Source organism: Carlito syrichta, unplaced genomic scaffold (genome assembly GCF_000164805.1).
Source record: "Carlito syrichta isolate Samal-C Ts95f unplaced genomic scaffold, Tarsius_syrichta-2.0.1 Scaffold251683, whole genome shotgun sequence".
In the NCBI taxonomy this organism is placed as follows: domain Eukaryota; kingdom Metazoa; phylum Chordata; class Mammalia; order Primates; family Tarsiidae; genus Carlito; species Carlito syrichta.
The window spans coordinates 101,183-128,153 of NW_007195779.1; the positions used below are offsets into that span (position 1 = coordinate 101,183).

At 42.9% G+C, this 26,971-nt stretch overlaps 1 protein-coding gene across 1 annotated transcript in view; it reads right to left on the minus strand.

The window, feature by feature from the left end:
• Positions 1 to 8,539: 8,539 nt before the first annotated feature.
• The window catches only part of MYOM2 (myomesin 2), a 93,253-nt gene continuing 74,821 nt past the window's right edge, over positions 8,540 to 26,971 (minus strand). The window contains exons 31-36 of the mRNA XM_008052004.1: positions 18,909 to 19,014; positions 11,972 to 12,135; positions 11,679 to 11,715; positions 10,940 to 10,962; positions 10,054 to 10,109; positions 8,540 to 8,857 (exon numbers count right to left, since the gene is read on the minus strand). Of these exons, the coding sequence (XP_008050195.1) occupies positions 8,540 to 8,857; positions 10,054 to 10,109; positions 10,940 to 10,962; positions 11,679 to 11,715; positions 11,972 to 12,135; positions 18,909 to 19,014 (704 nt within the window). The remainder of the gene's footprint in view (positions 8,858 to 10,053; positions 10,110 to 10,939; positions 10,963 to 11,678; positions 11,716 to 11,971; positions 12,136 to 18,908; positions 19,015 to 26,971) is intronic.

Consider the following 26,971-nt stretch of genomic DNA (forward strand, 5'->3'; position numbering starts at 1 on the left):
AGTCTTTAAGAAATAAATTCTGTCATTTTTGACAACATGGATAAGCCTGGAGAACATTATGCTAAGTGAAATAAGCCAAGTTCAGAAAGACAAATAGTACATCACCTCGCTTAACATGTGAAACTGAAAAAGTTAAACTCATGCAAACAAGGAGCAGAACAGTGGTCACCAGAGGCTGGGAGGGGGGCAGATGAAGAAGGGAGAGAGGTTGATCAAAGAGGACAAAGTTTCCACAAGACAGGAGGAGTCAGGGCTAGTAGTCGATAGCAGTGAATGGCAACTATACCAGATAAAAATGCATTGTATATTTCAAAATTTCTGAAAGTGCAGATTTTAAATGTTTTCACCACAGAAAATTATAAGTATATAAGATAATGGATTTATAAATTAGTCTGATTTAATCACTCCACAAGGTTAGCATATATCAAAACTTTACAGTGGACTCTAAAAATGTATAAATCATTACTTGTCAATTAAAATGAAAATTTCAAAAAATAAATACTCATATGGGGGAAAAAAGACCAACAGTAAAGTATGGTATAAAATTCTAAAATTTAGTGAAATCACAGAAAGGATAGTTAAGAAAAAAACAACAAAGTGGGGGTGAAGTAACAAAGAAAAAAAGTCAGGGGGAGGGAAATCATCTGTGTTAAAAAAAATATTAACACAAGCCGGGCTCGGTGGCTCAGCCTGTAATCCCGCGCCTTTGGGAGGCTGAGGTGAGTGGATTGCCTGAGCCCGCGGGTTCGAGACTCGCCTGGGCAGCGAGACCTCATCTCTACAATAAATCAAAAAATCAGCCAGGTGTGGTAGCGCACGCCTGTAATTCCGGCTACTCGGAAGGCTGAGGCGGAAGGATCGCCGGAGCCCAGCAGGCGAGGCTGCGGTGGCCAGGAGCGGCCACTGCACTCCAGTCTGGGTAACCGAGTGAGACTCCAACTCAAAAAAAATATATATATATATTAACACAGTAAATAATACTAATAATTACTAGCAAAGATGAGTATTATTATAGTGAACATTCATATAGTACACCCTATGGCAAGCATTATTCTTGGAACTTTACTTAGAGCGGTCACAAGTGCCCTGGTCTCCACTGTAGCCCCTAACATCAATCCTCTTATTATCCCAATTTATAGCTGAGAAGCTGAGGCACTGGAGTGGAAGTTACCTTCCTGTCTCCCAGAGTATAAGTGGCAGATGCTGAGCCCTGTAGCCCCTTCATGGCACAGAGGAACTGAGAAACTGTGGCCACTCCTGACTTAGAGACAGAGCTTATCATAAAAGGCAGAGAGGAAAAAGGGAAGACAGAGAAGAGACACCCTTGTTTCTTTGAGAAATAAACTAAGTAGGCATTCAAAACTAGCCTGGACGTGGCCTTGGAGGGCGTTGAGGGCAGCTTGGTCTGTGTGTTTAGATCATCTGGGTTTGCTAACTGGAGCTTATTGAGTTAGGCTTCAGCCCTTTCACAGAGACTAGGAGATGGTCTTATAACCCTTGATGATTACATGTCAAAGGACTGGTTCCCACGTCCTTGAGAAAGACAGTCCTGGATTGTAAAATAGTGGCTGGGAGAAGAATTACATCTCAAAGAGGCAGAGAAAGGATCTACAATCCCAAGTTTTCTAAAACCAATGTTCTTAGAAAAGAGAACTCAGGCAAAAGTCTGTCTAAAGTTCAAGTAAGCTGAGGGAAACATTCGGCCATCTTGGTCAAAGTCTAGAAATTCCCACACAAAGAGAAGATATTCTGGAGTCGGAAGGACATCAGTTGGCTGATGCAAATAGGATCAGACCCACCACAGAGGAAGGAAAAGTGGAAAAAAGACCTGTGACATTCTCCCCTCTTGAGGCCGCCTAGCCATTCACACAGGACCTACTTTCCCAAGGGCTTGAATTGAAAAGTGGGTAGTGGCAGGATCTACAGAAGCTTCATCTTCATTTCCATTTCTTTCTGGAAAAAAAATGGGAGAGCCACATTGTTTAACAAGGCCAGGGCTGTTGGTAGAAGTTCTCCATTCATGAGAGACCCAGGAACACCATACAATTCACCCAACTCACAGCTGGGGTGATAGAGACAGAAAGAAAACAGTCTCTTACTACCACATTAGGAATGCACCACCCAAACCTGGTTAGAAATCCATCTTAACAGGAGCCCCAGCATCTTTCAGACTCTAACCCAGAGCCTCAGAGCATAACAAAAGTCTAGGCACTTTTATATATATAAAATATAATATATACTATTTGAATATATAATATTTATCCTATTGATATGCACACTAACCTGCCTTCATTAAATTGTAAAACAGTTGGAATCAACTTTTTAAAACTCTTTTATAACAAATACCTACCCACCAATGAAACACACTCAGTATATATTTGTCACAAATATGTTCATTTGTTTAATGCCATCATTATTGCAAGTGTACTTTTCATGAAATTTAATTTCTAACTCTATTTATGGTTTCTAATTTTCTAAGTCATTAACGTTTGTATGTGGACTCCCACTGCACTCCCGTGTTAAAACGTTTCACGGGAAAAAAAAAAACCACACACACACTGCTGTCGGCCACACATGTGTCACCCATGGAGTGAGGCAGAGTGTTCCACACAAGCTCTATCAGTGGTGTGTGTTTGCACTCTCAACCATCGAAGTAAATATCCGGAAGGGTCCTCCTTTTCCAAAACTGGAAATTCAGTTGTGATACAGCATAAAGAGTCAGTCTCAGCTTAATGTTTGTTGACTGAAGAAATCATGTGTGATTTTAGAAAGTAGCTGTTTTTTGTTTGGTTGGGTTTTTTATGTTTATTTTTTATGAAGTGCATAAGTCATCCCCCTTCATGTATCTGCATTGCATCTCCCTGCTCCATACCCATTTGATGTAAAGTGGCATGTACTTAATCCTACAAAATAAATGGTGCCTCGCTGTTCCTGGGTGCTTTGCCCTGTATGAAGTAAGTTTTTACCAATACATACTTCCAAAAAAATGTGGTTCTCAGAAAGGAATCTCAGACTCACTTTCTAATCTTACATGATCTCATTCTGGCAGGCCTTAGAGGGTAGAGCTGAAAATCAATGAATTGGCTTTAAGATTATTTCCTAAAACTAGACTATGATGGCATCTCTGCCTTTTGGCTAAGATCAGTGTAAAGCTAGAATGTGGGCAGTCTTAATTGCCTAGGAAAAGTCAAATCTTTCTCTTTTTTTGTTGTTTGTTTTCTATTTTATTTCTTTTTTATATATTTTTTATTTTAAGGATGTGGGATACAATTCAGGGTTAAGTGTACAAATATTCATTATGCAGTACCTTTGTTGATGAGGTGTGCTCCCCCTCCCCCGGCAGATTCCCACTACTGCCAATCCCTCATCCCCACCTCCACTGGCAGTTTCCCACCACTGCCAATCCTTTTCTTATAGTATTACAATAATTGCTCAAGGTCCAAAAAGCCAAATCTTTCTATTTCTCACATGAGCTGAACCCATGCGCACATTCTTTGAGGAGTAAGCGGTAGCAGGAATCAGTTAGGCTAAAAAAAAAAAAAATGTTTGCCTGTTACGCTGTCATTAGGTCCTGCCTAAGTCTGGGGAACCGATGACTCTTAACATTATTGGTTTGATGGCACATGACACATCCATTTTATCAATGCTGGAGCACATTTCAGGTCTTCACACTCCCACGTGCCCAGCCCTTTCTCTCTTGGACTCGGAATCTCAAATGATGAGAACTTTGACAGTTCGCCTATCACCATTTTTATCCAGCTATTCTCATGAGACGGTCACAGGAGCTGTTGAACTGACAGACATTTTTTAACAGATATCTGGTTTATTTTTAAAGTCCTGCTTCCTCCCCCAACCACCACATCTCATAATTGTATGAATCCCAAACTCATTCCTCTGTAACTGGACTGTCAGAATACATAACATATTCCCCATAAGGAGCAGCCCTTCCCCCATCATCATAACTGAAAGAAAGCAAGATTTACAGAGGCCAAGTGACTTGTCAGGTTTGTCGGGCACTGTGCTGGGACCCACGTGGCCTCTAGTCACTCAGGGCCTAATTCTCCATGCAATGCCATCATTCTCTTCGGGGGCACAACAGAGGAAGTTGTGTTCCACTGTGAGCTGTTCATAGGGCAACCAGGAGTAGACATGGAACCACATAGGAACCTTGATATGCGATTATTTGGGCACAGAGGCAAAAACAAATTTCAAGCTACCAGGAGAAAATAAAACTCCAAATTCCAGCATCACTTCCCCTGCTCCTACAAGGCTATGGACGCCAAAAGTATGAGAGAGGAGGTGGAAGCGGTTGTGGAAAAGAAGAGAAGATAGAAAGCTCAGGTGATGCCTACACAAACTCACCCCAGAAAGGAGAGTTCACACACTGAGGCCCAGCACTGAACGCAGCACACATGAGCATAAGAAAACAAACAAGTACAATAAAAGCTTCCCATCCGCTGAATAAAATAGGAATCTGTAAATCCACATGGAAGATGATAGACACACATATGTGGACACAGTAACAAACATATCAGCGAGAGGGAGGACTCTTCCCTGGTGCAGACAGCTGGCCGGGAATCATGGAGGATATGCTCCTGCTGGTAACATCGTCCTTGAGAGCCATCTCAGGACAGGCTGGTTCAGAGGAGGATGATCAATGAATGCTAAATCTGGATGGAAAGGAGATGAGAAGCTGGGTGTCCACATGGCCTTAAAATGTCTCCCACAGGTTGTTCATGGGCTGAGAGGTAAAGCTGAGAGTCAATGGTGCTGCATGGAGAGAACCCTGATCACTGACCATCCAGTGGAGAAACCTTACCCCAGTGCAGTGACTGTGTGCCTCTGGACAAGCCACTAAGGAGGGTCCACACCATGATTATGGTGATACAACCAGGGACACAGAGTTTTGACAGCAACAGCGGCAGGAGGAAGCATCAGCAGACCCAAAAGAGTAAATACTCTGGAAATAATTTGTCTATGTTCCCCCAAAAATTTCCATGTAGTTAACAACAAAGCAGGGTCTTTCAGAAAAGTAAAGATGTAACATCTGAACACGAGTTGATTGCATCCTAGACTCCAGTGGGGAAACTCTCTAAGGACATGACTGGGATATATGGCAAGATTGGAACTGGATCATAGATGAAAGCATTGGGGGAAGCCCAACTCCTTGAATTTGACAGCTATGCTATGGTGACATAAGGAGATGCCTTCTTCCTTGTTCTTGAGAAACACAAAGAAGAGTATTAAGGGACAAAGAAGCAAGATGTGTGTCATTTGCAAGATGTCTTTTCAAATGACTCTGGAAAAAAATTAATTATATTGTTTTGACAGAATCAAGACCTCAGCAAGTTCTCTCCCAGGTGTTTTATTTTCCCTTATATTGTATCATCCGCACAGCTATTCAGTGAAACTTGCCATGCCGATGGAGGAAGGAAAGTCCTTGGAGGAGAAGTGTCCTCCTCCAGTCCAAAAAGTAACTTCTGACCACCTCCCACCCTGGTGCTAAGTCTTGGTTCTTTTTTGCTGCCCTGCGAGCGATTCTAAAAAGTAACAGAGGAGAAGAATACATCTTCTGAGAGAGGGAAGACCAGTATTCCCAGAGTCAGCTAGTGGATGACCAGATGTCTTTCCCAGGTACTTAGTTCTCCATATTCTGGGAGCCACTGATTATCAGACAGGCATTACCTGTATAATGAGATACGATTTGCATCAATGCAACTGGGTGAAGGTGTGTGATTAAAAAAAAATTAAATAGCACCCACCACCCAGGTCTTAGCTTCTAATCCCGTTGGTCAATAACAGAAACCACGGGTCCTTGGAGAAATGGCTGGTTGTTGGACAGGGACAGGGAGCTTACAAGCTGAGTCTGAGTGTCTTGCAGTGCCAAAAACGCAGGATGTGCTCAACAAAGCAACTACCAAGAGGCCTGGGAGCTAGGCTGAAGGGTTCCCGGGGTCAGTGCTGGAAAACTCCAAGCAACCAGATACATAGCAAAGCACTGGGCCCTAACCCAAAGTATAAAACAGAACACATGACTCCATCTGGATGTGAATAAATAATGGGATATATAATTAAATGGGAGAGAAAAGACAAATCTTTCTTGCAGAAAAATTATAAATAATATATGTAGATGCTCCCTGCTCCAAGAGGTGAGCTTAATTCCACATACTCTTTCCTTTGAGGGTAGAGTGGACTTTGACTCATGCCCAAGGAAAAGAATAATAGGAACCTCTTAGCAAAGAGATCAGACACTGCCTTGGCAAATGATGAGAGCTAGCAGGGTATCAGGTGCCCTGAAGTCATGTGACCTTCTTCTTGAAAGCACATAGCCCCCAGTCTAGTCACGAGAAGACCATCAGACAAGCCCAGGTTGAAGCACACCCTAAAGAATATTGGGCAGTGCTCCCCAAAGCCATTAATGATGAAGGACAAGGGAAGACAGAAACGGCCAGACCAGAAGGGTCTAGGGGAACTGACACTGATGCAGTGTGGTGTCCTGTGTGGGGTCCTGGGGCCAAAAGAGGGCAAACTCGTAAGACCCAAATGTCAACCAGAGGTGGTAGTGTCATGCTACAGAACTATGAGATGTGAGCAGTGAGGGCAGTCGCATGAGGGGCACATGGGAGTATTCTGCACTGCCTTCACAACTTCTCTGCATATCTAAGACTATTCAAACATGCTTAAAATTTGTTTTAAAAAATACTATAAGTCAAAACTATGGAAACAGTAGTGATTAGTGATGGCCAAGAGTCAAGGGGAGGATTTTTAGGGCAGTTTCTCTACTTGGTGTGATATTCTCAAGGTGGACACATGTCATTACAGAACCCTCCAAACACACAGAATGTGTAACACCACACAAGAACCTCGTGTGGACCTTGAACTCTAGATGACAATGATGGGTCAATGGAGGTCCACGTATTGTCACACACGTGCCCCGTGGGGAGGGGTGTTGATGGTAGGGGAGACATTGTATGTGTGGGGGAGGAGGGTATGTGGGAGATCCTGTAGCCACCCTTGAATTTTACTGTGAACCAAAGACTACTATAAAAGATAAAGTTCATTAACAAAACATTATATGGCTTTAATAAATTCACAATCATTGTCATTATTTCCTGTCAACCACAATTGCTAAACAAAAATGACTGTTTAAACTAGAAAAAAAAGACTAATTCTGTTTAACTAAATAAAGGTCAAATATAGAAAAGTCTGTCTTGCCTACCCTTGCCAAAGATGTTTCTGGAAATACTGTTCTACTAGCAATAATAAAAAACTCATCTAAAGTTCACCTGTACAAGAGAGAAGGGGAGAATAATAAAAAGGAAAGTCTTGCTGATATTCACTTTACTGCTATGGAAACCTGCTCGGCTGGCTTTGGGTTATTGGAGACATATTTAATTTTCAGGATTCGTATTATTACCTTAGAAAAATAGAACAAAATATCGTAAAATTTGTATTGGCCTTAATGACAGAGAGACATAAAAGAGTCTTAATTATCAAAGCTTTTTCCTGTTATAAGGCAACTATAAAACTAAAATATTGAAATGGGATTTTTATGCCAGAGAAATTTCAGCCTCTTTCCAAACAAAGAAAAAGTTCAAAGAAAGGCTACATTCATCCTAAACAGTTTTACCTTCACCTAGAGGCTTTCTACAGTCAGCCAAGTCTTTATTTTTCCTCTATGGCTACTACAGGGATCATTTCAGATGAGTGGCTTCTTTCATTTAAAGTCCCTTCCTAACTCATGAGCACACTAGAAATAGAATAAAGCCATGTATGCATTTTGTTTTTCTCTACAGAGATTTTTAGATCTGAGGTATAATCACCAGGTAACCTTTCTACACCTGGCACAAACGCATACTTTGTAGGAATGGTACTGTTGTGGGTGCTGCCCCAGGAAGCATCAGGTAACTATTTCCCAGCTTTGCAGGTCAGGGCTCCCATGAGCGTGAGTCACCTCACCAGGCTCTCTGGATGTGAACATGCTGTCTGCTGGCCACCAGCTGTGGAGGCACACAATCATTCATATTTAAACAAGCCAGGAGGGTAAGCAGATGTGATAGGCGTGATTGGGGATAGGAAAACCAAAACAAGGTGTCTTTAAAGTTTTATTAGCCTAAAGCAAGAGAAAACAAGTGTAACCAGGTAACACACGCTTCAAAAGTTCCCCAACAGGATTTCAGAGCTGCCAGAACGTGCAGTCAACAAAAAGCACCACTGAAGCATGGATGGTGGCTTCTCACAGACCGCCACATGCTACATGCATCTGGTGCCACACCCATATGCCCACACCCGTGAAAATGTAAGCACGCCCCACTCTGTCAAGTATCCATCGCTTACCCTCACACAAACATAAGTTGTTCAGCATTGTGAAAAATACTGGATTTTCCTGTTCGATGAATATAAAGTAAAATGCAAAAATTAAAGCAACATGTATGATCAACTGTCAGCGCACATGTGATGTCACTCAGATGAAAGCATTCATTTGGAATAAGCACACGCAATCCCAAGCCCTCCCAAGCAGTTTTGGGGAAATACTCTTTTACTGGTCCAGCACTGAGGTGGATGCCGGGATGAGCTTCGGCTTGGCTTGCTGGGGTGGGGTCACCTCCGGGATCTTTTCACCATGCTTGTACACGCTCACGGTGACGTCTATCTTCTCTCCCCCGTACTTGTTCTTGACGTTGATGCTGTACTTCCCGGAGTCCTCGGAGGTCACGCCCTTGATGGTCAGGCTGACATACTTGGCCTGCTCCACCTTCACCGAGAAGTGCTCGCTGAGCTCGATGTCTTTGTCGTTCTTGAACCAAACCACTTCAGGGTCAGGATTTCCAAACACCGTGCAGGTCAAGTTCAAAGTCTTTGGAAGGAAGAGGCAGGCAGAGAAGGAAGAGTGAGAAAAAGAAAAGTTATAGTATCTCCTGGACCATGTGCTCCCAGCCACACTCCGTCACAATTACCTGTCCTTCAGTCCCTTATTTAACAACAAGGCTTTATGTGTATGACATCACCCTAGGCACAAGGGGCCATAGGCCAGCTAGGAGCAAATGGGGGGGTTGCATACAGGAAATCAGTGATCATGTGTCCTATCAATTCTCAGCGTCAACTTCACAAATGTGAAGTTAATTAACCTCTATGTTTTACGTTTCCTAATTTCCTTTATATTTACGTTTATGGATTCCTTCTACCCATTCCTCAGGCAAATCCAGAGACTATATCGGCTTCTAACTAGCAAGTGGGATATAGTAAATGCATTCTTGACGCTTAGTTAAAACATGCCTTCAGCCTACAGTGAAGTAAAACGATTGCTAATTTCTCAATCACATCTTTATGATGAGATCTCAAGAGCTCTCCCGTCTTCCTTTAACTGCTAAAGAAAGGGTCTATAAATTTTTGTATTTTGACCTAATAAAATTCTGTCAAGTATCTATGTCCCCGTGACATTGAGTTGGAATCACTGAAGCAATCAGAGAAGTACCAATTAGATATCAATAATTCTACTGACAGGCAACAAATTAAAACTCCAATAAGTGGTTTCCATTATGTATTCCACAATGACCTTGAGAGTGAAAGAAGAGATCTTTTTTCCCTCTCATTTCATAAAAGCTGTGCAATTCCACACTGGGAGTGGGGGGCTCAAAACTTCACACAGACAGGTTGACTGAGTGGAAGTACACTTCCTTGTGGGTTGTTTCTCTGAATTAATGGTCTTGGGGCAGATGGTACCAGATTCTGTGGACCCCAAGGGCCTAGAAACACCCATTACGTCGGCGCCTACTTCCAGGTGCCTGGGTGGTTTGTGCATTCCTGTGGCCTCAGAGGCGCTGTTTGTGGATTCAGAGTGTGATGCCCTTCCATCCTTTGATACTACAGGGGTGACCAGAGGCAGTCTAGAATGAGTAGGGAGGCATGGGGGCTCTGAGTTCTCTGAGATTGGGTGGGGCCACATGACCCTCTCCCTAGACTTCCCGCTGTCGGGCCTTAGGATGAGGGGCTGTGCAGCACCACACTGAAACCCCCGCTCTGTCCCAGTTTTGAATCCCGCTGTCCTCTTACCTTGCCTTCCATTATGGTCACCACATCAGGCAAACCTCCTATCACCTTGCCACGATCTGCAACAGGAAAGCAACTCAGAAAAACATGGCCAGGCTCCATGGCTCAGCCTGTAATCCCAGTGCTTTGGGAGGCTGAGGTGAGTGGATTGACTGAGCCCGCAGGTTCAAGACCAGCCCGGGCAACTTGGTGAGACGTCATCTCTACAATAAGTCAAAAAATTAGCCGGGCGTGGTAGCCCCCGCCTGTAGTTCCAGCTACTTGGAAGACTGAGGCAGAAGGATCGCCGGAGGCTGCGGTGGTCAGGAGCGTGCCACTGCACTCCAGTCTGGGCGATGGAGTAAGACTCCAACTCAGAAAAAAAAAAAGGAAAGAAAAACATGCTCAAAGGCATTCCCACAGAGCAGAGGTTGGGCTGAGCACTGTGTGGGAACCAGGGAGGAGTCTGTGCTCTCCCGGAACAGGCACCAAAGAAATAGATACATAGAGATCGTTAAGGGACAAGCCCAAGGCCACAGGGTACAGGTGAAGAAATGACCACGTCTGTGAGGAGCATGTCATGAAAGACTCTAGAGGAACCATGAGGTGTGAGCTGGGATTGGAGGATGAGGTGCCACCAGAACTGAGGCCAGAGAGTCAGGGAGAATGGGAAGACTTCTGGCACCTGGGGGCAGGGTTTGGCAAGAGCAGATGGAGGACAGCAGGGAGGAGGGATGCCCAAGGGGTCCTGAGGCTAAGGCTGAGAGGTGGGCTGAGCCAGGCATGGTCAAAGCAGAGTGAGAGGGTGCCTGGTCATTATTTAGTACATACAATTAACACTCTAAAAATGAGCCCTTTCGCCCCACCCAAGATAATACATCATCCTTCTTACAATCTGACATGTACTTACTCTTCTCAGCAAAAGCAGCAGCCCTAAAAATGAAAGGGGAAAGAGGAGAGAATTAAAAAGGCATTGAGAATGTGCTTCCTATGAAATGTGCCATGCATGAGATTTGCTGGGGATGTGGGTTCTTTCTCGGAGAAAACACACTCGGGTCAGTATCCCAGGACAGAGTCTGTACATTTTTCCTGATGGTTCCACTGTCCATTTGGAGGTGGAAAATGCCTTATTATCTAGAAGCTAAACCCCACAGAAAATTTTGCCATTCCAACTCACAGGTTGAAGAGTTGCTTTTTCACCAAATTCACTGAATTGCATTGGAGACATTAGACTTTTTTTTCAAAATTGTTAGTTTCTGATTTATCTTACTTGTCCCTGCACCCAGTCAACAAATATTTATTGAATAACCTAGCATAGGCCAAGGACTGCTCTTTGAAAATACCAAATCAATCTTTAAAAAGTTGCTTTGTGTGATGCGTTACCATGGGTCTAACGATTTCAGAAGTCCTTCATTTTAAACTAATCCAGGGTTATTATGACTCTAGAGAGTTAATGTATGAGTGTATTTCTAGTTTTAGAGGATGCCTGCCCTTCGACATATTGAAGTGGCTAAATTGCCACCTTTTCCCAGGAACAGTGGCTCTTCCAGTCACATAGGTGTCTACACATATTCTCACATGCAGCCAAAATACTCAGCTTCCATGGGACTCCCAGACAATATCATAATAACCAAGTATGCAAATCTTACTTGAGCTGCTGGAATTCTGCAAATGCGTCATCAAAAGCTGCAAGGGAAGATTGCATTCATTATTAACCATTACAGTAGTTGGCCTTCATTCATTCACTCAGATATTCCACTAGTGAATCTGGTCAATGAAAACGGATAAATAGTCAAATGAATTAACTGATTTTTCAGTAATGATTTTCTCTGAATGGAAATCAGAAAATCAGATTCTTCCCCCTGATGTGTCCTATTCCTTTCAACATCGAAAAGGATCTCTAACTGCAAAATTATCAAATGCTAAAGAATAATTGTTATACCTTGTCCAGACAGGTCAAGGGAACGCTGATGGTTGTCTTTCCCATCGAAAATCTCGAAGGTATATTTTCCTTTGTCCTTCTCCGTGGGCTCACAGATCTGCAGCCAGGCCATCTCCTCACTGCCTCCGATACGCATGTGCTCACTGGATGAAATCTTAGCATCTCTTTAAGAATCAACAGGGAAATATTCAACTTAGAGTCTCCATGATCCATGTACAATTCTATGGGGCAACGTCACACACATTTGGGTGGGAGCCTTTTCTAACTTGCTGATGCTGACACCACAATCGATTTTTGTGGCTATTACAAATGTATTCACTACACCAGTAACTCAGATCTGAAACCCTAAAATTTAAAAATGCTTAATTTTTAAAGATATGTAATTATTTAATATAGACTTGTCACAAGATAGTGGACTTTAAAACATTCTACATAGGATGGTAGCACCTCAAAAAGTTAAAAATAGAACTATTCTATGAGCCAGCAATTGCACTCCTGGGTATATACTCAAAAGAACTGACAGCAGGGCCTTGAAGACATATTTGTACATCCACATTCTTAGCAGTACTGTTCACAGCGTCAAGACATGGAAGCAAATCAAGTGTCCATTGATGGATGGATGGATACACAACATGTGATCCATCCATGCAAGGGAATATTATTCAGCCTTAAAATGGAAAACAGTTCCGATACATGCTCTAACATGAATGAACCTTGAGGACATTACACTGAGCAAGAAGCCAGACACAAAAGGGCAAATACTGCATGAGTCTGCTTCTATGAGATACTTAGGGTATTTACATTCATACAGACAGAAAGTAAATTGGTATTGCCGGGGGTTAGGGGGTGGGGGATGAAGAATTAATATTTATTCACTTATTTATTTAAATACTGGGGTCTCACTCTGTCACCCGGGCTGGAGTGCAGAAGCACACTGCTTATGGCCATCACATCCTCGACCTGCAGGGCTCAGGAGATTTTTCCGCCTCAGCCTTCCAAGTAGCTGGAACTACAGGTGTGCACCACCACATCTGGCTAATATTTTGATTTATGGTAGAGATGAGGTCTCACCAAGTTGCCCAGGCTGACCTCGAACCTGTGGGCTCAGGCAATCCTCTCAGCTTGGCCTCCCAAAATGCTGAGATTATAGGCGTAAGTCACCACCACCACGCCTGGCCTAAGTGTTAATATTTAATGGAGACAGAGGTTCAGTCTGACAAGATGAAGAAGTTCTGTAGGTGGATGGTGGTGATGAATGCACACAATGCAGTTGTACTCAACGCCCCTGAGCCGCACACTTAAAAATGGCTAAAATGGCAAATTTTACATTCTGTGTATTCTACTACAATTTTTTTTAAGTAAAAAAGCAGGATTTATTGAGAGGACAGAAAAGCTCCCACAGTGAGAGGGGACCTGAAGGGGTTGCCCTCTACTTCAATTTTTAAAGTCTAAGTAAAAGTTAAAAACTAAATATCATTCCAACATGAGCACCACATCATACTGTAACATGTGGAGCCAACCTGCTCATCGTAGATGAATGTGTATGACTTATGTCCTGAAGCTCCTTCAATCTAAAGGGATTCGTGAATTATTTGTAAGTTACAATCAGGGGAACATGAAAACAGGACCTCGGGGCCAGATAGAAACACAAATGTGGGTCTGTCTCTCTCACGTGCCAGCTCTACAGAGGCCAGAGCTCCTGAGGTCAGGGTCAGGCTGTGTGGGAGCCAACCACCAGGCTTACAGTCCACATCCTTACCCTTCTTACCCTTGCCAGCAACTAAGTACCTGTCAAGTCCAACTGAGAAAAAGAATCCCAGTCCTCCTCACCATCATAGGTTTTTTCTCAGTTCTTTTTTCATTCAACAAATACGTGTTAAGCCCACATTTAATGCTCAGCACTGTGCTAAGCTTTCTGTACACAGAAATAGCCCTAGTGGCTGATGTTCATCACATGTGTTCATGATGATATTAGTCTATGGCAGAGAGTGACAGGCTTCAGAGAGCACACAGGATACTGGGGAAACCGGGGCAAGGAGGAGAACACTGGAAGGGTTATTTGTGAGATGACTGTGGAATTGGCTTCAGGCAAATGGCTTAGCCTTGGATCCTCCAGGAAAAAGGAACGATGTAGCACCTGCCCGGCAAGGTTTCTTTGGAAATCTAATAAGATAGGCCCAAAATCTATTGGAGTAACTTTAGGACACAATATATACACATCTGACTACATTAAACAGGTTGGATTTACATGTATAGAGCTCTGCCACCTTAGAAGACAGGAATAGTATGAGCACTTTGGTTTTATTTAAACTTTTAAAAAGTGTGGTAGACTATACATAAAGCAAAATTTACCTTTTGAACCATTCACAGTGTGTTAATGATTCCCTTATCACTACCTGCCCTTCCAAAGAAAGGTCTAGCCATGACTAGATGACTAGATGTGAGAGAGAGAGAGAGACAGAGAGAGACAAAGAGAGACAGAGAAAATGGGGCGGGGGGAGAAAGAGGATGAGAAACTAGAGCTTTTGCTGTGGGGAAAGCTGAAAACAGCCCCCAAATCTTGCGTTGTCAGACTCATTGCTGTTCAAAAAAATTAACTGTGTTTCCACAGTATCTAACACATTGCACAGCTTTGGTCAACAGGTGAAATTCACTGGGCCATCTTGCAAGTACTCTTGGAAGTAATGATCATTCTTGCCTTTGAGGTCTGTAGGTTCTATCAGAATATGTCCCATTCTGATGGCAATCTGTTCTACTCACATAATTAGCAAGTTGCTTGTAAAGGAAAAAAAAACAATTTTTTAAAATTTGGGATGTATCTGATAGAAGGAAATGCAAACATTCAAGCAAGCATTCTTAAAATAGCGCTGACAAGGTGCTGCCATGCTCCTGCTTGGTTGTGACTGGATATGCTGGCCCCATAGCAGGGAAAATAGAGAGACCAGAGGCAAACCACTGCTCCCTTGGCCTCCTATTGGTTGCCCATGACCTCAGAACGATTTGTCATTCAAGTTTGACGTAAACAAATTGGTACTCTACTGCATGGGGAGTTTCTTTCCAAAGCCACATAATTTAAGAGAAGATCATTTGCATCCACACAGTGTCAACTCAGCCAGTGACCAAGGTTAGTGACCACACAGGGAGAAGGGGTGTCCACCAAACACCAAGTCACACAGGCCTGCTTGGTGCACTTCTGGAATCCCAAACATTTATGGCCCCACCTACCTCACTTCAGCTGTGCTGCCACCCCAGATTCTGGGGGCATACATGCACGTATGCACATATGCATGCAAGCACTATAAAGGTATGCACATATACATGCATGCGAGGTGCACTGAGCCAGGACCCCCGCAGCCTGCAACTGGTGACGCGGCCCCTTCCCCGAGCTCAGCTCCAAAGGCATCACTGGTCCCGAGCCCTGGACCAGGAATATGCCTGAAACCCGAATTTCAGCCTTGAGCTGCCATGATGGAGTGCTGATCCCCACATCTCTCATCTCTCAGATTACTCATGCTTCTCTTGGTTGGTACCCATTCTGTTCCCCAGGAACCACAATGAAGCCACTCACAGAAAACAACATCCTGAGTAGGAGAGCCAGCAGAGACTCCCATTGTCCCTGATTTCTATGCCCCTAGTGTCCACCTCGAGATGAATTCGGGTCTCCAGCCCTCCCACCCCTGGGTTCACAGGTTCACCCTAGACCCCACACCCTCACCCTGGTTGCTGCTCTGTCAGCCAACTTGTAAGAGGGCATAACACATTCCAGCACTCAAACATAGCTGTTAATTGCTCTGGCTGCCTTTTACTGAATTAACTATTATAGCTACCTGACATAGACAATGGTCAATACGTTCAGGACTTGAGGTCTAGCCATGACTAGATGACATATTAATTTCTTAACCTTTGAGCAAGAGAACACAATCTTTTTTCTGAAGTGCATTTTTGCTGAGTTTCTCTTTGCCCACTTCTAACTCATGTAGAATAGGTTTCCAAGTCTTTTTCTAAAGTGGCATGTTCTATATTCCCTTGATATACTACTCAGAATTTTTAACCAAAGAACAATTGCCTTTGCTTACGTTCGCATCTTACAAAACTATCATTGCACTCTATTGATTCAGTGTCACCCATCAACACAGAACACTCCAGTCTCTACAGCACGGTCTCCAACCACTGCATTCCCACATCACAGAATCTGTGAAGTAGATCATTTAGCCTCAAAAGACTAAGTTACATTTCAGCACATTTTTACATTATGCTCTATCCAGTTGTTATCTAATAAGAACTCATTTAATGATTAAGTCATAAAACATAACCAAACATTATGTTTTCATTATAGGATAGAATAGATCCACAAAATATAGCTTAACATATAGTTTAAACATAGTTTAGGATGCCTGTAACTCCAGCACTTTGGGAGACCGAGGTGGGAGGATTGCTTGAGGCCAGAAGTTTGACACCAGCCTGGGCAATATAGCAAGACTTTGTTTCTACAATTAAAAAAATACAAAAATTAGCCAGGCATCATGGCATGCCCCTGTAGTCCCAGCTACTTGAGAGGCCGAGGTGGGAAGATTACTTGAGCCCAGGAGTTGGAGGCTATACTGAGCTATGATTGTGCCACTGTACTCAGCCTAGGCGACAGAGTGAGACCCTGTCTATAAAAATAAATAAATAAACATTAATAATAGTTTAAAATAGTTTAATAGGCAAACAGTAAAATATGGCTAAAAGTTATATACTTTTAGCGTATATGCCAAATTGAGGTCTAAATGTTATTTTAGCTACAAAAATGCTGCAGAAATGTCTTTTGTTGTGTGATGAATTCTGTTTGGGGAAGAGGAAACAGAAATAAGGCTACTTTCATGAGTCTGGGGTTTACTATAACACCTCTTTCACTTTTTGTATCTTGTGTCTTTTTCATCTGACCCAACATTACTGATGCGTAAGATGTAGAATTTGTGCCTCACCTGTCTGTCTGCCTGTGATCAACCCTCTCCACAAGCTGGACATTCTCAGGAAAGTCATGATTACAGTAAGATCACTCATATTCCAATCCCTGCCCAGTCACTTACTAGCTGTGTGACCGAGCACAATGATTTATGTGTCACTCACTAAACCTCAGTTTCCACATCTATAACATGTGGGTGTCAATACGTAACTCATTTGGTGTTTGTGAGGATTAAATGGAATGACATGTGTTGAGAGTGCACCACAAAGTGCCTGCTTTCTAAGGCTGACATAACATATCTACACACATGTGTCCTAGTATTCATGCAGGTATGTTTGGGCATATGTTCAGTCTCTATACCCCCAGACCCAGCACAGAACATGCCCTGTGCAACGGACCAGGCAAGCTGAATGAGGAACAACCTCTCCCAGAAGATGGGCATGTTAATGACTGAATACAAGACACGCATGACAACTGTATACAACTTACTGCAAGACGATGCCATAAATAACAAGAAAGACCAGAGAAGAGTGTGTGTGATCAATTCTCCTTTTCCAAGAGAAAGTTTGATTCAGCTAAAAACATAGATTTATTCATTGTCTAAGAAAATAAATCCTTATAAACAATTAGATCACAAAAATACACTAGCTTTTCAGTCTTTCAAGCTCTAGCTACTGAAATTCTTTATTTTAAAAAGACTTTGGGGCACACCTCATCAATAGGAGCATCTGATCTCAAACCAGGTGAAATGGGAACTAAAGTAAAGTCCAAACTTTACCTGTACAATGACCGTATGTATCCCTAACCCTGAATTGCACCCATCTTTAAAATAAAAATTTTTTTAAAGGCTCTGCATTCCATACTCTTTCCTACCAAACCCCTAACTTGAGATCACTAATGATACTACCTAGTACTGAATACCACACTATTAAAAACACAGAAATGTAAGATTCCAAACACAGATATTAAGACCCCAGTATATCTTAGTATTTTATGTTTCTAAGCATAACATCCAAGACAAAAGCATCGGAAAAACACCAAGAACATATATCCTTTTGGCACCTCAATTTACTCACAAATAGAGTCACCTAAACAAAGCAATTCCTTTAAAAACGAAATAGTCAGAACCATAATTGGCCTTTTGAAATATTTGTTAAATGTCTGCGGTATCTGGGTATAGCTATAGCGTGTGGAGGAACATGAGATTAGGTATATTGGCACCACTGAAAAATCAGCCTAAACGTGTTGCCCTCGTGCCCTTAGGTTGGAGTCGAGATCAATAAAAAGGCACAATCCCGCATCTGTCTCCTGCCCCCATCTATATCCCACTTTTATCTGTGGTTTTGTCCTAGAGGGACCAAAGTCCTGTTCTCAGAGACTCCCAGATTCAGTGTGCCATTTGGCAAGTTGTTCTGGATGTCAGCGTGTGGTTTGAATCGAAGGAGCCAGACCCCAAGGATGGGCAGTAAGGACTGTCTCTGCCCTGACTCAAGTGAGAAATCTCTAGAGGTTTTCATAGCTATCTTTACCTACCCAGAGAATCCCAAAATACAGAAAACCTCTCTGTGTATACAAGGCTTGATCTTATTATTCTCATTCTTTTTCCATTGTAATAATTGGGCCTCTTTTGGTCCTTTTACTTTTAACCAAGTTTAGTGAGAAACCAACACATTGGAAATTTGTGGCCTGGTTTCTAAATACTATTTCTGCCTGAGCTCTCTGCTCACTCATGGAACCACCTTTGGAAAAAGAGAGACGCTGGAGAAATGTTTCTAACACCTCCTGGCATTTTTTTCTCTGTCTCCCTCTCAAAGTCCTCCCCACTATCAAGATGGCCCCTGCCCAAGCCAAAGGCTGTCATCATTGCTCAAAATTACACAGTTTGGAGGAAATGGCAGCAGCTTGACCTTCCCCGTGGAGCACCCAGCCCTGCTGCACAATGGCTGGCCCACTTACCTCCTGGCTGCCAGCAGTCACTCTCCTACTTACTTGTGATACCAGTTCACTTTCATTTCTTCTGTGAAATATTTCATGAAGCACTGCATTCTGATTCCTTCTGGAGTGCAGAGTATCTTCAGTGGAGAAGCAGATTTTCCTGCAGAAGATAAAGTTCCTGAGATCTAAGAAAAGCAGCATGTGTGTGTATCATGGAAAGGTGTTGCCAGCCAGAGCCAATGCACCCATCTGCCGGCGCGTTCTCACACATGTGTATTTCAAAACTGGTCACCCACACATTCTCATACTACATTCCCATGCTGTATTCATTCATTAAATAAGCACCTGCTATGCTAGACTTATGTGACAAGCTCTTTGCAGAATACTGTAAGAGACATATTTATTAAAGAGAGAGAGAGAGAGAGAATCAACATCTTTCCTCTTAGCAACTTAGCTTAAGAGGAGGAGGGAAAATAGTATAAACAGCAATGCTGCATGATAAATGCTACATAAGTCGATCCAGATCTTAAGTTTTGTAGAAAGTCAGTCAAAGGGACATTAAGAGCCAGCAGAACTGGCTCAGGTAGGGGTCAGGGAGAAAGTAGGACCCAGGCTGGTCCTTCAAGATGAGTGAAGATTCAGTCAGGGGAAAGAAGGCATAAGAAATCATAGGTAGTAAGAACATCTAAGACACGGGAACATGCTTAGTGTGTTTGGAATAAAGATCTAGACTGATTCAGTTGGGGTAGATGGTCTTGGGGTTGAAAGGTCAGGAAAAAAAGGTCAAGAAATAGCATATTATTATGGAAAAAACTCTGAAGTTTACTAGAGATTGTTATTAGATATATAACCTTAGAGTTTACATTAACTTATGGTATTCCTTAACCTAGAAAATTATATTTATGAAATTAGCAATGATAATGGAAAATAATAGATTACAAACTGCTAATAAGGATGTTCTGGCCAAAAAAAAAGAGGAGCTTTTTAAAATAACATTTCTTAATTTTGGTAAGCAACTTGAAATTTATACTATAAATCTTTAAAATATTCATAGTATTCTACATAAAAATTGTACTTCTAGGAATTCACTAGAAGAAATTAGTCCTAAATATTAAAAAAGGTATCTTTTTTGTCCGAAGATGAACATTATACAGTTAATTATAAACATGAAAAATTGTGAACATCCCTATAAGGAAGAGTTGAAAGCATCGTATCATGACTCCATGAAATATTATATAGCAATTAGAAAATGTAGATATAAAATATATATAAAATAAAGAAAATTATTATAAAATGTGGGGTGGAGGAGAAACAAACTGTATTTATGACTTCAACTATGTAAAAAATTAGAAGCCAAAATAAAAATGGCCATGCTTGTGAAGTTCTTTATTTCCTTTTCATTGTTTTGCAGAAATAGGGTCTCACTATGTTGCCAAGGCTGAGCTCTAACTCGGGGCCACAAGTGACCCTCCCACCTTGGCCTCCCAAAGTACTTGTATTACAGAGACATGAGCCACCACATCCGGCCTATTTTCCATTCTTAAATGCATACGGGGAAAGAAATAACATTCACCAAAACATAAATAAATAAAAAACCCTTTCCGTGACAGAGTTGCTATAGGAATGAACTGAGACTATGGGTGACAAGCATGCACAGCCATGACGACAAGGTAAATCTCTGGCCTTGCAAGGCTGATCTGCCTTCCTAAGCCCTGCTGGTCCCAGTAAGGGGGAAACACACACATGAACTCATGGAACAGAAAGGAGAAGACATAGCAGGCTTTGAGCCCATCCTCAGTGTTCCAGAAGGCAGAGGGAAGGCCTTGAGGACTAAGGGACCATGTGCTAAGGGAGCCAAGATATGCCCAGTGAACTTGTGGCCTAGAACCTGAAAGCCCACACCTGGGTACCAGGCTCCTCCACACACAGGAGCAGACTACACACAGGAAGGTAATTGGAAATCTACATAAGAAACAGAGAGGCTCCTGGCTGCCTTCTCTCCCCAATCACGTGAGACACTGTTCCCTCTGCCAGAAGCCTGGAGTTAACCCTTCTCAGAATTAGAACTCAAAACCTCTGGTTGGGGTAGAGGAGGCTCGATCCGGTGAGTCACAGGCTGAAACTGTGAGACCGAGTGAAAGTTCACATCCTCGGCAGGAGAATCCCCAACCCAGCTTCACCTTCCTCTGCTCAAATTCTAGAAGACCAGAACCAACCTAACCACGCCAAACACCAGAGGGTCTGAGCAATTTGAGATAAAAACCATGTACCCACAAGATCAAAATCCTTCAACTGCCACTCAACCTCCTATAATGCCAACAATCCTCACAGGATCAGCGGGCCTTTGACAACAGACACTAGCACAAAAGACAAAAAGAAAACCTAGGCACCAAACACTGAAGGAAGCACATCATTAAAGGAAGAGACTGCACATGCTGAAGGAAGACAGTGGACTCGTAGGAGGAAGGTAAGGAAGCAGTAAGATCAAGAAAAAAGACCTAAGAAAAAGTTGGAAAGGGGAAGGACTGAAAAGGAAGGAAAAGATGAGGGAGCAGGAAGGGCTGACGGAGAAGAAAGAGCTGAAGAGGGAGGAAGGGCTGAGAAGGAAGAAAGTGCTGAAGGAGGAGGAAGCGTTGATGGAGGAGGAAAGGCTGATGGAGAAGAAAGGACGGACAGAGGAGGAAGGGCTCATAAAGGAAGAAGGACTGAGAGAGTCGAAAGAAGGGTTGATGCAAACGGAAGGGTCGATACGAAAGGAAGGAATGAGGAAGAGGAAGGGCTGATGCAAAAGGAAGCGCCGATGGAGAAGGAAGCGCTGGTAGAGGAACAAGGGCAGATGGAAAAGTGAGGGCTGATGCAAAAGGAAGGGCTGATGGAGAATGAAGGATAGGGAAGGGTTGCTGGAGGAGGAAGGACTGAAGGAGGAGAGGGGAGGGCTGATGGCAGAGGGCAGGTTGAGGCAGGAGAAAGGTCTCATGGAGGAAGAAAAGCGGAGGGAAGGAAAAGGCCTGATGAAGGAGGAAGAGCTTATGGGGGGAGAGTGCTGATGGAGGAGAGGGCAGGGCTGATGGCAGAGGATGGGCTGAAGAGGAACAAAATGCTGATGGGGGAGGAAGGATTGGTGGAAAAGGGCTGGTGGAAGAGGAAGAACTAATGAAGGAGGAAGGGGTGATGGAGGATGAAGGTCTGATGGAGGAGGAAAGCCCGGTAGAGGAGTTAGGGCTGAAGGAGAAGAATAAGCGGCTGACGGAGCAGCAATGGCTGATCAAGAAAGGAAGTCTGATGGAGAAGTGAGGGCTAATGAAGAAGAAAGGGCTGATGGAGGAGACAGGAATATGGCGGGGAAGGGAGGGCTGATGGAAAAGAAAGGGCTGAGGAAGGAGGAAGGACTGATGGAGGAGAAAGAGTTGGTGGAGGAGGATGGGCTGATGCAGGAGAGGGACAGCCTGGTGGAGAAGGAAGGTCTGATAAGGAAGGAAGGGCTGATGGAGGAGAAAGTGCTGATGGAGGAGAAAGGGCTGTGGAAGGAAGGGCTGATGAAGGAGATGTTCTAACAAAAGAGGAAGGGCTGATGGGGGGGAAGGTTTATTGGAGAAAAAAGTTGGCGGAGCTTCACTCCTGGCTTTGAGGGGTAAAATGAAATATGGGATGTGACTACCTGTTCTAAACATCTCTCATTCTCTAGTCATCTCCTAGTGTTTGCACTTATTGGCAGAAGGGCCGATAGAGACGGAAAATACGAGATGGGGACAGGAGGGAAATGTAAAGTAAGGTATCACATATGCTGAAAGTATTTTGAATTCTTGATATTGGAAACATACAATATGCCCAAGGAGAAAGAGTATGTAATAAGTTTCTGAAGCCTTTTCTCCTTTTTATTTCTCTCTGTAGTTTCATCAAATGTGGTAAAGAGGGATGGGTGGGGGAGTCGCTGACCCCTTAGCTTTCCCATTGATATAGTTTGGATTATTGTCCCCTTCAAGTCTCACGTTGAAATATGATCCCCAATGCGGGGGTGGGGCCTGGTGGGAGGTGTTAGGGTCATGAGGGAGGAAGTCTCATAAATCGTTTGGTGCCCTCCCTGTGGTAATGACTGAGTTCTGATCTGTTAGTTCACAAAAGACCTGTTTGCCAAAAAAAGTCTAGCACCTCCCTCTCTTTCTTGCTCCCTCTCTGGCCAGCTTCTTTTTGCCTTCTGCCATGGATGGAGGCTTCCTGAGGCCTCACTAGAAACAGAAGCCAATGCTATGTTTCTTTAAAGCCTGCAGATCCATGAACCAAGTAATCTTCTTTTCATTGTAAGCTACTTAGTCTCAGGTATCCCTTGAGAGGACACATGGGCTAAGACACCACCACACAAAACCACAGAAGTTGGTATGCTAGAAAACCCTGAACACAAAAAATACAGAAATTGTGTACCTAGTCTTAATGAATTAGGGAATGTTTTTGTGCTCCAGAAAACATACAGTCACTGTTTTGACAGCTCTCTATGTGCACTTTTCTTCACAGGTGACATTCCCTTACGTTAGACTGGTATTCCACTGATGCCCCACAGAGCTACAAACTTTGACCCAAACGCCTCTCCTGAGTATGGCTAGAGGTCTCCTCCTAAGGCAGAAGCCCCCACAGGCATCCTGATATGGATGGCATGACTTTCCTAAACCAGCGTTTCCACGGTAGTCAGCACCACCACTGAGGGTGTGTTTAGCATTTGATTCCCATGTTTCAGGAAATAATGGAAGCTTGGTTACACGTGTTATTAGTCAGACCAAATGACACTCCTTTAATTCTATAAAGTCATTGATAAGGGATGACAAGAGCCCATTTGAAGCCTACATTGAATATTGCAAGATTTAAGGCCTAAAAATATTAGCAAGCAGGCTCCATAGGCTACCATTAAAGACATGTATGAAGATGATGAGACTCATCCCAGCGTCCTCAGGATGGGCAAGGAATCTGAAGGTGTTCTGTGAACATGACAATGGGTCACGTCCCCAGAAAGAGACTCAAAAGAGCAAATGGGCAGGGAGCATAGGAGTATGTGTATGAATATAAGAGCATGATAGCATGAGAGCATGAGAGCATGATAGCATGAGTATGTGTATGAATATAAGAGCATGATAGTGTGAGTTGTGTGTGAGTGCGCACAAGTGTGACTGTATTAAAGTGTGTGTGAAGAGTATGAGTATGAGACTGTGTGTGTTGAAGTGTTTGTGAATGTGTTGCATTGAGTACATGTGAGTGCCTATGTTCACATGTGAATGAGAGTTGTGTAAGTATGTGCATATGAGTGTGAGTGTGTGATTCTATGAGAACTTGTGAGTTAAGTATGAGTGTGTACAAGTGAGTGCAAAAGTGTATGAGAGTATGCATGTGTGGAGTGTGTGTGAGTGTATGTTAGAGTGTTGTGTGAATGTGAGGCATATGGGTACATGAGCGTGTGCCTGTGTCTGTGTGTGAATTGTGTGTGTATGAGTGTGCGATTGTATGAGTCCCTGTGAGTTCTGTGTGAGTGTATGTATATGAGTGCATCAGTGTATGAGAGTGTAAGTGTATGCACGTATGAGTGGGTGCGAGTATGAGATAGTGTTGTGAGTGTGTGGGTGTGGGTATATGAGTGTGAATGTGTATATGTGAATATGAGTGTGTGATTATATGAGTATTTGTGAGTTATATATGTTTGTGCATGTGAGTATGTCAGTGTGCAAGAGTGAGTGCATGCATGTATGAGGGTGTGTGAGTGTGAGATAATATAAGTGTGTTGCAACATTGTGTAAGTGTGTGGGTGTGGGTACATGAGCATGTGAGTGTGCATATGTAAATATGTGTGTGTGGTTGTGTAAGTACTTGTGAGTTATGTGTGAGTGTTCATGTGAGTGTGTCAGTGTGTGAGAGTGTGTGTTTGTATGAGTGTGAGATAGTGTGGGTACAGGTACACATGTGTGAGTGGGTGTGTGTCTGCATGTAAGAATGTGAGAGTGTGGGTGTGTATGAGTGTGCATGAGTGTGAGATGAAGTAAATATGTTACAATGTTGTGTGAGATTGTGGGTGTTTGAGTGTGTGAGTGGATGTGTGTCCATGTGTGAGAGTGTGTGTGCTTGTATGAATGTGTGTGAGTGTGAGACAGTGTGGGTGTGTGAGCAGTTGTGTAGGTGGGAATGTGAGTGTGTACATGTGAGTGTTGGATAGTGTAAGTGTGTTAGTGTATGAGTGTGGGTGTATGACTGTGTAAGTAGGTGTGTGTCTGTAAGCATGAGTGTGTGTTTGTGTATTTGTGTGTGAAATAGTGTGAATGTGTTACAGTGTTGTATAAGTGTGTGTGTGTAAGAGTTTGTGTGCATGTATGAGTGTGTGTGAGTGTGAGATGATATGAGTGTGTTACAGTGTTGTGTGATTTTGAGTGCATGAGTGTGTGAGTGGGTGTGTGTGTGTCTGTGTGAGGGTGTGTTTATGTATTTATGTGTGTGAAATAGTGTGTTACAGTGTTGTGTGAGTGTGTGGGTGTGGGTGCGTGAATGTGTGTGTCCGTGTGTGTAGGTGTATAAGTGTGTGAGTGTGAGACAGTGTGAATGTGTGGGTGTGGGTGAGTGAGTGTGTGTGTAGGTGTGTGTGCCTGTGCATGAGTGTGAATGTGTATTCAGAATTGCCACTGCTCTCAGAAGAAACAGAAGAGTCAAGTAGGTGCATACACTTCCTTGCCATGCAGGGTAGAGACGACCACACAGACCCCACCGAGCAGGGGCTCACGGTTCCTGAAAGGAAAAGTACAGCACTGGACATAAGCAGCAAGTGGGTTCAGCCTGCCAGAGGCTCATAACACAGGCCCCAAGAGGTTGCTCTGAGACCAACACAACACCAGCACCCGAGGATCACCCAAGATTGTCTGCAGCCTGCAAGTGGGTCACTGAGAGGGAGCCCCAACCACAGCAGGGTGGGTCTGTGGGGCCAGGAGACTGCGGCTAGACCCCAAGACCAAGGGAGTGAAACTGATTTTTACTACTCAAAGCAATTCCAATGTTATTTTTCACAGAAATGGTAAAAAGCAATCCTAAAATACATATGGAACCAGAAAAACCTCAAACAGTCAAAGCAAACTTGAGGAAAAAGAACGAAGCTGGATACGTCACACTCCCTGACCTCAGAATATATTATAAAGCTGTTGTAATCAGCACAACATGGTACTGGCATAAAAACAGATACATGGGTAAATGGAACAGGATGGAGAACCCAGAAATAAATCCAAGTATTTATGGATAACTGATCTTTGACAAAGATGCCAAGAATATACAACAAGGAAAGGGCAGTCTCTTCAATAAATGGTGTTGGGAAAATTGAATATCTACAGGCAGAACAAAGAAATTAGACCCTTATCTCACACCCACATACAAATATCAGCTAAAAATAGATTTTTACAACTGAATGTAAGACCTGAAACTGAAAAGTTACTGGAAGAAAATGAGGAGAAAGCTCCACAGCATTGAGCTGGGAAATAGCTTCTTAGATATGACTCTAAAAATACAAACAACAAAAGCAAAAGTAAGCAAATAGAGCTGCTTGAAACTAAAAAGCTTCTGCACAAAAAAGAAGACAACAGTAAAAACAAAACAAAACAAAACATAGGTTGGAAGAAAATGTTTGCAAACCATACATTGGATAAGGGACTAATATTCAAAATGCATGGAACTCAAACAACTCAACAGCAAGGGAAAAAAGAACCCAATTTAAAAATGAGCAGAGGATCTGAACAGACATTCTTCAAAAGAAGAAATAAAAATGATAAACATATATTTTTTTAAAATACTCAACATCAGATCTATCACAGAAACAAAGAACAGAGTACCTGACTTACAAGCAGACCTTGAGCAATTATCATAATACTGTAAGAAAGGGCTTGGCAGTAGTGGGAAACTGCCAGGGGAGGAGGAGTGGGATTGGCAGTTGAGGGAAACTGCCAGGAGAGGGAGGTGCACACCTCATCAACAAGGGTTGCTGCATAATGAACATTTGTATACCTCACTCTGAATTGTATCCCACACCTTTAAAGTAGAGAAAAGAAATCAAAATAAATAAATAAATACTCAACATCAGTAATCATCAGGAAAATGAAAACCAAAAC